Raw genomic sequence first — 12,074 nt, forward strand, 5'->3', positions numbered from 1 at the left:
AATTAAAACAATAACAATGATGATACAAATGTCCCAGTATTCTTTGCCTGCCATTCCCCCCCCAACAAAAAATTACATTGAAAAGTAATTGGGATTGTCCTCCCTAATTGGAAGGCGAGTCTTCATGATTTTCTTTCTACAATGGAAAAGTACATGTTTCTTTCTGGTTGGCTACACAGTGTGTGTATTTTCCTGTTGGTTGCTTGACTATTTTTTTTATGTATGACCTCAAAAGAATGAGGATTATTTTTTCACTTTGTGAGCTCAGAAAATCTTAAACACCTAGTAAATCAGCAAAGATACACAAATGTTTGTGTACCTCCTTTTTTTAAATTAACTATGCATTGAATATTTATCCGTTTTGAAAGTAAACTTTAAAGCTTATTTTTGCAATTAAATTCTGTAACTGTAGGTGCAACAATCCCCTGGTGGTGGCAGTGCAGTCTTTCTAACGGTTAGTATTCATCATGGGAACGTTGGAAAAGTAATTAGATAGTGCTTCATCAGACCATCTGGACAGTGTTAAGGCCCATGACACCAAGTAAATCCCTGCAGTGCCTATTGTGTGACAGAAGGATCCTCTTAGTTAAAAAGGCTATTTCCTCTACTCAGATTCTCAGCCCTTTTTGTGAAGCCAACCTCGATTTGTACTTACCACCAACAGCCACCCAGCAGCACAGGGTTTAAACATTTCCCCAAGGAAGCTTACAGCTAACATCCAGGGCAGACGAAATACAGAGTTGAAGTAGAATTGTATTAAACCTTAAATAGAGTGTCCCAATTACTGGATTGTAATTTTTTGTCATCCTCAGTATATTTATCTGTACATTTGGGTGTTGAGTGCTTATTTGAGTGAAAGTACGCATTGTGATAAGCAGCAGTTTACAGTATGTTGCAGCTCTACACATGCAGATGGCCAAAATTGTGAGAAAATTAGTCAAAATGATGACTTATTGTCACGTTTAAAATTTTTATTTTTATAAAAATAATTCCTGATTTTGTATATATTTCCTTTATTTTTTACATAAATACCCTTGCACAAAAACCTCTCCCTTTTCTTACTAATAAAGTCTTCAAGTAATAACAGTAGTGCATATTTGATATATTTAAGTCTTCTGTCGATTTAAAGAGAGTGAGATAGTCATGTTTAGTAGAAATAAAGAATTAAATTCCCATTTATCTCTTTGACTGATGATGACGCGACACAATGTGACTCATGATCCTCTTTATCTAAATGTTATTTGAATTTGAAATTGCCACAGATAGAACATGCAATACATGAAATGTCTTTTGTATTAGAGTTTAGCATGTCTACATAATATGTAGACTATTTGTAATGCATTACGCGTTGACATTGCTGTGTTTCACTGTGCGTTGCTGCATTTTGTAATTAGACATAGTGCCTTTTTAATCTTTTTTAAAATGTTTGCTCTCTCTGATGAAGCTTTAATCTCCGCCACATGTCCAAACGCTTAAAAATCAGATCAATTACCAAGTCACATTCAGTCAAGTCACATTTTTCTGGCACTTCATGCACAAATCCAAATTATATTCAAAGTAAGCAGCTGTCTATTATGAGGCTAGATGGGGAAGTATAGTGTGTGTTTGCGTAGTTGTGTTAATGCATGCATGTCCACATGTGTACTGTATGTATGTGCATTTGTGTGTGTGTGTATGAAAGAGAGAGAGAGCGAAAGAGAAAGAGTGCGTGCATTTGTGTGTCTGTGAGTGTGTAATTAAAACAAGTGATTTTTTTTACACACAGATTATCCCTCTATCCCAGCTGGTCAGAGTTGGATTTGACCACCCCGACAACCAGAGAGAGGAAATCTCTTTGGGGCTAAATCCAAATTGGCACCCTTGATGATTTTTTTCCAAACTGAAAATGTGGGAGTGCTCAACTATTAACTTAAATTCTGCACTGAAATCTATGAACACGACAAACCATATAATATTACAAGTCACTGATGTCTTGAAGAGGACATTTTAAGAGAAGGGAAATACACACACATTCCTTAAATATTCCAGTTATTTTATCCAGTTGTGTTTTTATTCTCTTTTTTATGACTGGGCACTATTTATTATAATTTTCCAGGACTATGTTGGTAGCTTATCATGCAGCAGCATTACTGCGTGGTATTTATTTGTGTGTTAGCCTCTTCTAGCTTACATATCAATCATCACAGCTCTAAGCTATGTTGTTGTACTGTATTCAAATATGCATTATAGACAAATTCATGCTTTAAAGAGTGATGCATTCAAAGAGACAGACAGCCATGGAGATACAGAGGTTTTTGCACATCTGTTCTGTTTTTTTATACAAATGGGCTCAGAGAGCGAGATTTAACAGCGCCTGCCTTGTAATGAGGTCAAATCAGCTAACTGTTTCCTCATGTGAAAATGGAGGGACACTGCGCACTTGCACAGTTTTGAATGTTGGATTCTGGTACACCAATGTTAATACGCTTATGGCAGTGTAAGTGTTAACACGTAATAAGCCTTGCAAACATTTTCTCAATAATCCAAAACACGTCTTCCAACAATGTGGACTGTAGTGAGAGTTGGAAAAACCAAAAATATGGAAAAGAGTTTTATTAACATTTCATAAAACAATCCATGAAACGAACAACCTAAATGCAATACAGACAATCAGGTTCTCAAGGAAAGTATTTTATGTAAAATGAATACAGTTTAACTATATAATTTGATCATATCTTGTTATGGCTGTCATGAGAGTCACTGAAATGGTCTTTGAATATAAATACGTTACAAAAAATAGGTAAAAATCAGCTTTGCATACATTACACAGCCTCAAAGTATTCTACATAGTTAATTACAAAATGAGCTCTCAGTCCATTCATGCTCTTCCAATCCACATCCATTACATCAAATTAGATGGCCTAAAGAGAGTCAGTGAAGTGTGCGAACAACATCAAAATCAGGCACATAATTCAGGGATTATTCGTACATATAAATAAAGCGCTTTATAAATAAACTTTACTTACTTACACACAGTTCTTCTTTGTAAGTGATACAAGTTCATCTTGTAATGTGTTATACTTGAGAAATTAATAAATATTTAGTTTTTCACACAAAAAACATTTTAAGTTTAATACAATTTTCTGAAGTTCTGCTTTTTGTAATTTGAAGTTGAATTGAATACACTTGATGCTATTCTAACCATACAGTACCAAGCATCTTAATTCAATCAAAGTGATTTTCTTAAATAAATTAAGAAATCCCAAACATTAGCATTTAAATCTGAATCATAAATGTGGCTTACAAATAGTTGTTTTGTGAATGTAATATGTTTTACCTTGAATTTTTTATTATTGAAATGTTAATTGAAAATGTTATGAGTAAATGTTAGCTTTGGTTCAAATCATATTGCTGCTGAATAAGAGCTCAATAACGGCTACAATCCTAATGGAAATCCACTTATGTCAACGTGTTTAGGAGGAATTGTGTTCTAAATTCTGAATCTACTATTGGTTTATGAGTTGCATGGATACAGTAGCCTAGGCTATGTGTTCAAATATATATTTTGCCTACAAAATTGTTTGTTTTTATAAGAACTGTTTGCTATTGTTTAGCTGAAATTGTTTTGTGTTAGCTATTTTAATTGGTTAGCTACTTTAGTTAGGTAGCTCTTGCGGTTTCTCAGCTACTTTAATTTGTTAGCTACTTTAGTTTGTTAGCTATTTTAGTCCATTGGTTAGTTTAATTTGTTAGCTACTTTATTTGGTAAGCTATTTTAGTTTGGTAGTTCTTGTACTAGACTGTGAGCCACCTAAGTTTATTAGGTACTTCAGTCTGTTAGATAGTTTAATTTGTTAGCTACTTCAGTTCCTTAGCTACTTCAGTTTGTTAGCTACTTCAGTTTGTTAGCTACTTCAGTTCCTTAGCTACTTTAGTTGGTTAGCTACTTCAGTTTCTCAGCGACTTCAGTTTCTCAGCGACTTCAGTTTGTCAGCGACTTCAGTTTGTTAGCTACTTCAGTTTGTTAGCTACTTCAGTTTCTCAGCTACTTTAGTTTGTTAGCTACTTCAGTTTCTTTGTTAGCTACTTCAGTTTGTTAGCTACTTCAGTTTTTTAGCTACTTTAGTTTCTCGGCTACTTTAATTTGTAAGCTTCTTTAGTTTGTAAGCTCTTTCAAATTGGTAGCTCTTGAAGTAGATTGTGAGCTACTTCAGTTTGTTAGATCGTTTAATTTGTTAGCTACTTTAGTTCCTTAGCTACTTTGGTTCGTTAGCTCCATTTTGTTGGCTAGTTTTGTTTGATTGTTACTTTAGTTCTTCAGACTATAAAAATAATTTATTTAGAGGATTTTTTCACAACTCTGATTCTCTTTGTTTTTTCTATTGTTTTGCAGGCTTGGGTATGTCCGTGTCCATTTCTGTTGTCTTGGTCATCTCGGTGTTTTTAGTGTTTCTCCTGGAATGAGGTACAGTGTTTACTGATATGTTAAAACTGCAGACGTGGTGTTGAGAGTGAATGTATGCTATGTTATAAATGATCTGCCAAATGTAAAATTTAAGATGGCTTGAGGAAAAGTTAAACTCTGTTGAGAAGTTTTTTACTGTGTTACAAAATGTACTTCTGCGTTGTTCAATTTCAACAGAGACTGAGTTACTTAAAAATATTGCATATATAAATATATTATATAAAAAGGTTTCTTCTCTTTGACCATGAGTTATCTGAGCTATATTCTCTGCTGTAAACAAAACAGACAAAACCACACAAACACTCTCCACACAATCGATTCTCAAAGGAAAGTTTCCTCGTAGTTTTCACCAGGCTCCCCAAGTTCAGAGTCTCTGGATATTGATCTGACGACCTCAGAGAGGTCACTGGCTGCCAGGGTCACGCTGTCATAAGATGGTGGTGAGGACAGTAGAGTGTCCTCTGTTGTCTGTACAATGTCAATGATTCCATAGTGCTGCATCATGGAGGCTATCAGCCCCACTGTTGCTGGTGCATTCTCCACATCCACTTCAGTCTCATAGTTCATTTGTCTGTAGAGGTAGGATGCCTGCTTCATCTGCCGGCGCACCAGATGCCTCCTGTAACACCTTTGGATGATGATCGCAGACACATCTTCCAGTTTGCGACGCAGTGTGGAAGTGATGGGCTCGTGGGAAATCTTAGATGGGTTGGTGACCATGAACTTCTCTTCCATTTGCTGCTTGAGGGCGTCCATCTCACCCGACTCTCCCAGGACACGCTTTGTGAAGGCAAACAGGATGTCCAGGCAGTGGATCCGATCCCCGCTGACCATGGGAAGGTCCATGGAGATCAGCTTGATTCTGTTGGGCTTGGCTATGCGCAGTGGCTCCGACAAATTGTCAGCGAAGATTGACAGCATGGAGAACTCAATGAACTGCGTGGCCTCAGAATCAAACTTCTCCCAAACCTCATAAAACATTTCAAAATCATCCTCGCTCAGTGGCTCCGTACTCTCCTCTGTGGCAACACTGAAGTTCTCCAGAATGATAGCTATGTACATATTTACCACAATGAGAAAAGAAATGATTATGTAACTGACAAAGAAAGCGATGCCCATTGAGGGGCTGCCACAGTTTCCCCGGGTGTTAGTGCCAGTATTGACAAAGTGAAGGTCGCACTCCTCTGAGTAGCTGGCCATTATAGGACTCAATAGGTTATCCCAGCCTGCCGAGGTACTGATCTGAAAAAGGCAGATCATACTATTCCCAAAGGTCTCAAAGTTAAACATGTCATCAATCCCATCTTGTTTTTTCACGTAGGCAAAGTTCGCCATACCGAAGATAGCATAGATGAACATTACGAGGAAGAGCAGGAGGCCAATGTTGAACAGTGCTGGCATGGACATCATTAAGGCAAACAGTAGAGTCCTTATTCCTTTGGCTGCACGTATAAGTCGAAGTACACGTCCTATCCTTGCCAGTCTGATGACCCGAAACAGGGTTGGAGATACAAAGTACTTCTCAATGATGTCTGCAAGAACAATCCCTAAAGGAAGAGAGAAAGACAAGAAAAATGTAGTTTGACCTCATTGCACAATGATGAACTTATACTTTAAGCTGCACTTATCAATATTTTCATGTACAGTGATCGTTTAGGAATGAGTTGTGTCAAGGGGTCACTGGTAATGACAAACTTCACTGTTTTGGTTCACTTAACACTCTTACAAACCTTGGTTCCAGCCATAGGAGGAGGCACATTTGAAATAAACCTGTCTAGCACCAAATGGCAGACAAAGTATGCTTCTAGCTAATAAACATAGTGGAACATTAAGTAGACATATATCGTCCTTGAGAGTCGGTAGAGACCAAAACAGAGCTAAAAGTAGAGTAAATTCAGGAATAATATTCTTCAGGTGGTCATAAAAATAACAGTAAGTAAATGCCAATGCCTAGTGGGTGCACACATTTCCAACTGTTTGCTAAAATCTTAGCAATACCAACTTTATAATGGGATACTATGGAAGTATTTTTATTTGCAGATTGTTCCACTGCTTGCAATGGTAAAAAAAAGAAGAAAAAAAGTTAGTCGAGCTTTAAGACTTCCTCACAGCCAGAAGTGTATATTGTATGCCACAGTTAAAGCTGAGAAAACAGCAATTATTATAAATAGAACGAAAATAAATTAACAGAGAATTAACTACAAAGCCTTTGTCCAGAATGCATTTGAATAATATAAATGTTTAGAGATTTTTATTCTGCACCTTGACGTGGATACATCTGCCAGAAATCTGTCATTGAAGCATGTACAGTAGTCCAAGAGAAAATAGCAAAGAATGCAAATGTCACAATGTTAAAAGATATGGTGCTAAGAAACAGCAGATAAACCAATGGTACTGAAAAATCTAACACCCTTGTCGGAGGCTAACAGTAAATGGCATTTGTTTTTTTTGCGTCTCAACTTACCCACAATGGAGAGAATTATCACCACAAAGTCAAAGATGTTCCATGCAACTGTGAAGAAATAACAGCGGAGGGCAAAGATCTTGATCAGGCATTCAGTGGTGAAGATCACGATGAAGGCCAGGTTGATCTTGTTGAGAATGGACTCCATACGCTCTGACTGCTCGTCGGTTTCCACCATCATGGTCACCATGTTGATGATGATGAGCATCATGATCATGATGTCGAAGGCTTGCTTTGACACAAGATCGAAGAAGAAGGCTTGGAGAATGTTCTAGGATTGGGAAATATAAATGGCAATTATTAGTATCAAGAATGTGTGAAAAAAAGGTATGAATGTATTTGATGTGGATATATTGTTATGCTATAATATAAATAATATATATAATATAATAGATAGATGAACTCAGACGATTGCTAACAAACATCAGGTAGGATTTTCTGTGAAATGGCAAGATGGGAAGGGGGAGGGACGGGGTGGCATGGGAAAGGGATTCCCTATATCTTTTCTTTGTCTTTTCTTTTTCTTTTTGTATTATTGTCTATATAATTTGTATCTGTGTATATAAGTCCCTCTGTGAGGGCAAAACAAAAACAAAAAAAGACAACAAAAAGTTGGTCACAAAAAAAAAGAATGTGTGAAAAATGTGTTCCATCTGAGACTTATATTATTTTACCGTAGGCCTTGGTATTGGCTTTTGGGGTTTTTTAGATCCTAATTTCTTCATAGCATTGTAGTACTTCTTCTGTTCTTCAGTCATGAAGATATCCTGTCCACCTAAGTATAAGCAACAAAAAACACCAAACATTATTTTTACAAAAAATGGGACAAGAACAGTTTAACTACAGTATCAACAGAAGATACTATTTCCCTCTAAACCAGGTCAGTTAAAATTTGCCTGTGGCAGAAAAAGGTTCTGTGGTCTTTCCCGGTAAGAAACATATGTAAGGAATACGTAAAATATCTAAATCTGTGCAATTTTTGGCGAGTAAAATTGCATCTAGTACATCAAAAGAATTACTTGCAAATATCAAAGTGATGGAGGCCAGTATTGCCAATACTCATCTTTCTTTTCTGCTGATTGAAGTTGTCAATAATGACACCGATGAAGAGATTGAGGGTGAAGAAGGAGCCGAATATGATGAAGATGACAAAGTAAAGGTACATGTAGAGGTTGATTTCTCTGATGGGTTGTTCCTCCACCTAAAACCAAACATTTGTATAAGTCAGCTGGTCACTTCGACATGTTCATGATGAAGGCTCTGTATGTATGCAGATAGAAATACTTACTCCTCTTGAATCAACAGCTGCGTGCATTATTTCCATCCATCCTTTGAATGTAGCCTTTAAAACAATACAAAATGTCACATTGCTGTATGGGTACTGCATTGCAAACACAAGAAAGGCATGATTCTAGGGCTGCTCTCGGAAAGTCCATTGAGGCGCAACATCTGTTGATAACCCGTGACTTGACCCCTATACAAATATTATGTAATTCACACAAAGAACTAAAACAAAAAGTAATGGCGTGACTTGAAGAAAAGTCGAGCAGGTCGAATAAGTCAAGCTGTCGTCTTTTTGTTTAGGTTGTTTAGATTGATATATATTTTAACGGAAAGTCATATTTTCGTATTGAGCAGCCAAATCCGATTAATACAATTGTGATTTGGGTTCAGCCCAGCACAATACCTTAAATCCAAGCGTGCTTGGCATATTTGCCAAAATCCCACACAGTGCAGCAGATAAAGACTCACCACTTGCAGAAGGGAAAGGTAGCCAAGTCCCACGTTGTCGAAGTTGACCTTCACTTTTGTCCAGTAGAACTGGGTGTCGTTCATAGAGAGGCACTCTGACTTGTTGTTGACCAAAGAGACATTGTGAATGAAACCAGTTCTGTTCACGCACTTCCCGAACTTGCCAGCGAACAGGTTGACGCCCATGATGCTGAAGATGAGCCAGAAGATGAGACACACGAGCAGCACGTTCATAATGGAAGGGATGGCTCCTATTAGAGCATTCACGACAACCTGATGAGCAACAGGTAATACAGGTTAGTCTCACAGCCCTGAGGTTCTCGATGAACAGATTTCAGATCTACAAATCACTGCCCGCTTCTTTAAATATTTGAGCATTTCGAGTCTGATTATAAAACCATTTCTTATTTAGCTCATGATCTGTTTGTAGAGTGGACTTATAATTAAGGTATGCAATTTTACATTTTAAACAATCAAGCATTCATTACATTTAGGCTGATTTAAACATCAGTTATGTTTGTGTTATGCGCCTTCAACTTTAAATGTAACTCATGTGTCACACTTAAATCTCCATTATTTTTAAAAGGTACATCTAATGAAGACATGCCTGTATGATTTGAAACTGAGCCATAATCGTATTTTCATATTTATGACAGGACACGACAAAATGTCTACAGTGTCTCTGGGCTGATGAAGCTAGCCATGCTTTGAGCTAGATGCTAACGACAGCATGGTCACAATGACAACAATGCTAACAGGCAGATGTTAGCAGATGTAATGTTAACTGGTCTCACTATCTTAGTTAAACCTGTTAACATTTGGTAATTGGTTGTAAACACCATGTGAATATCCATTGAAAGGTTGAAATCAGGGTGCAAAAAACGTTTTTGTCCACTGGACTAATGGCTGGTGATAGTTAAAATGGTTTCAGCCCCTCATTAGATTACCTTTTTTTTGGCTGCTGAGTAATTTGAATCTACGAGCAGATTTTACCAACATTTGACTAGTAAAAGGAACAAATGTTGCACCCAGGTTTAAATATTTCAGTCTGAACAAAAGTGGTGGATGACCAACTGACCGATTTACTGACTAACTTCGCCATCACTACAGTGCAACAATATCTTAGACTTGTTGTCATTGGAAGGTTCATCTTTCTATAACCTGGAGATTATCCCGTTGTCGGACAGAACAATGAACTACATTGAAAATATAAACTACATGATAGACGTAATGATCCTGGAATTTATCAGAAAGGTACTTGTCAACAGAAACACTGCTGTTAAAGTGATTTGTGAAATCATTGGTGTTCAGAACAAATATTTCTCACCCTCATGCCCTCGAATCTGGACAGAGCTCTGAGAGGTCTCAAAGCGCGTAGAGTCCTCAGGGACTTGATCGCAGTAAAGTCGGAATATCCCAGTGAATTTGCTACCAGGCTTATCAAGGACACCTAAATGGAGCACAAAATAAGTGTTAACAGTGAGAATCAATACATTATTAAATACGTGTGACAGTTTTTACACCTTTAAACCTGGGGTAAAGTAGTAATATGTCTTTCTGTAGTGCAAGAAGAAGAACAGAAAAAAACAAACAGAAAAATAAAGCAATATCACACAAAGTTTTAGCAACACATTGTTTGGTAACTGTATATCATTTTTTAAACAATTCTATATCATTTTGAAGAAAAGATATATAACAAAAGTCCATAAAAGACAAGTAGAAAACATTTAAAGAGCCATTTTGCCCCTACTTTTTTAGAGTTGTGTATTTTGGGACATTCCACAGTTAGGAACACAACGAATTGAATTTTCAGGTTTAGATTTTTTTGTTTTTGTTGTGTAATCTTTTAGCAAATTTAGACTTCCACTCTATTCTACATCCAAAACGGACGAAACTAAATGGTATTCCGCTGTCGAATGACCCTTGGATGAAAGCTATGAATGAAAATGGCGTGAAATAAATGAAACAAATCTAATGTCATGACTGTTGATGACAAAACACAGACAAGTATGCATATATAGACGAATAGTGTCCATGAATGCATACTCCACTATATATACATATTTAAATATGAATATATATCAAATAGAGTGAGTTTTATAAAGAATTTATATCTATCTTCGCCAAATTTCCTTACCCAATTTGCATCCAATTCATCCAATAAGTTAATTAAAAATAGTTTAGGACTAATAAGGTCCCAATGTTCTGAATTTCTTTATAAAAGTCTATTTACACATGTGTTTGTCCAATATATCTAAAGAAGATACTCAAAATGTTTTCTCAGGACAAGAGAAGGCTTTGGCTCCAGAAAAAAATTAAATACAGAAAAGAAGTAAGGTGGTCGTTTTAGAGAAACAAAAGGTAGGTAGTTGCAATGACCAACAATATTTTCTTCTAAACAGGCAAAACCACATAGTTTTGGTAAAAAAAAAAGTTTAGACATAAGCTCAACCGCTGCATTTCTAAATGAACTGAAAATGTTTAAGATACGTTTTATAGGTTTATTTTCTCTTCAAGTACATCTTCTGTAGATAAACCTTAAGAATAAATGGCGCTGCATTTGTTTTTGATATTAAAGCCAAGGTCCTGAAGTAACCGATTTGAAGAACTGTTTTTTTTGGAAGTTTTGTAAACTCGACGGTGGCTTTTGATATCAAAACAGAAAGCACTTACGAGTGAAGAAACACAGAAGCATTTGTGAGGCAGATGCAAGTCTCCAATCCCGGAGCTCATACTCACCTGGGACCTGCTAACTACAACTTACCCTAACAATAGAGCGGTCTGTGGCAATCTGTATAACAGCAGGTGAAATCAGAGGAAGTCAAGGGGCTGCAAGCCTTGGGCACTACACGCCACCTCCATTTTACCCAACAGCACTTTGAAATCTTTCTTGTAAAATCTAATCCAAAATTGTACAATGTAACTACTAAGTGTGTGATTTATCTATATGTTTTCTGAGTTTGACCAAGGTCGTAAGACAGTTGTTGGGGGAAGCACAATTTCAGTCACAAATTATGCCATCTGTATGTATGGATTGTCAAGTGCTTTCCCGTAAATAATGTGACACTCACCACATTGTAAATCCCACAAAATAGAAGAAGCAACATTCATTGGAGACACTTCTACCTCAATTCTCAAAATGTTTACCTTTCTTTCATGTAGTGTAACGAAAACAAGCAGAAAAAGTTCCTTACATCCACGATGAGAAAGTCGAGCCAGCACCAGTAGTTGGTGAAATACTTCTTGAAGCCGTATGCGATCCATTTGAGGAACATCTCCAGCACAAAGATGTAGGAGAAGACCTTGTCGGCGTACTCCAGCACCACCTTCACGACTTTTCTCTTCTCAATGTAGATGTCTTCAAATGCCTGTGAGAGAAAGTCATTTAGTTTCAACCATTATTAGAGTGAAATC

At 36.8% G+C, this 12,074-nt stretch overlaps 1 protein-coding gene across 2 annotated transcripts in view; it reads right to left on the reverse strand.

Moving 5' to 3' along the window:
• Positions 1 to 2,577: 2,577 nt before the first annotated feature.
• Positions 2,578 to 12,074, reverse strand: part of LOC117488895 (sodium channel protein type 4 subunit alpha-like) — a 47,188-nt gene continuing 37,691 nt past the window's right edge. For both annotated transcript variants that reach the window (XM_034138050.1, XM_034138049.1), the window contains 8 exons: positions 11,855 to 12,028; positions 9,988 to 10,110; positions 8,661 to 8,933; positions 8,197 to 8,250; positions 7,972 to 8,109; positions 7,583 to 7,687; positions 6,909 to 7,179; positions 2,578 to 5,991 (listed from right to left, as the gene is read on the reverse strand). In XM_034138050.1, the coding sequence (XP_033993941.1) occupies positions 4,766 to 5,991; positions 6,909 to 7,179; positions 7,583 to 7,687; positions 7,972 to 8,109; positions 8,197 to 8,250; positions 8,661 to 8,933; positions 9,988 to 10,110; positions 11,855 to 12,028 (2,364 nt within the window). In that variant the 3' untranslated portion in view covers positions 2,578 to 4,765. The remainder of the gene's footprint in view (positions 5,992 to 6,908; positions 7,180 to 7,582; positions 7,688 to 7,971; positions 8,110 to 8,196; positions 8,251 to 8,660; positions 8,934 to 9,987; positions 10,111 to 11,854; positions 12,029 to 12,074) is intronic.

Source organism: Trematomus bernacchii, unplaced genomic scaffold, assembly GCF_902827165.1.
Source record: "Trematomus bernacchii unplaced genomic scaffold, fTreBer1.1, whole genome shotgun sequence".
In the NCBI taxonomy this organism is placed as follows: Eukaryota; Metazoa; Chordata; class Actinopteri; order Perciformes; family Nototheniidae; genus Trematomus; species Trematomus bernacchii.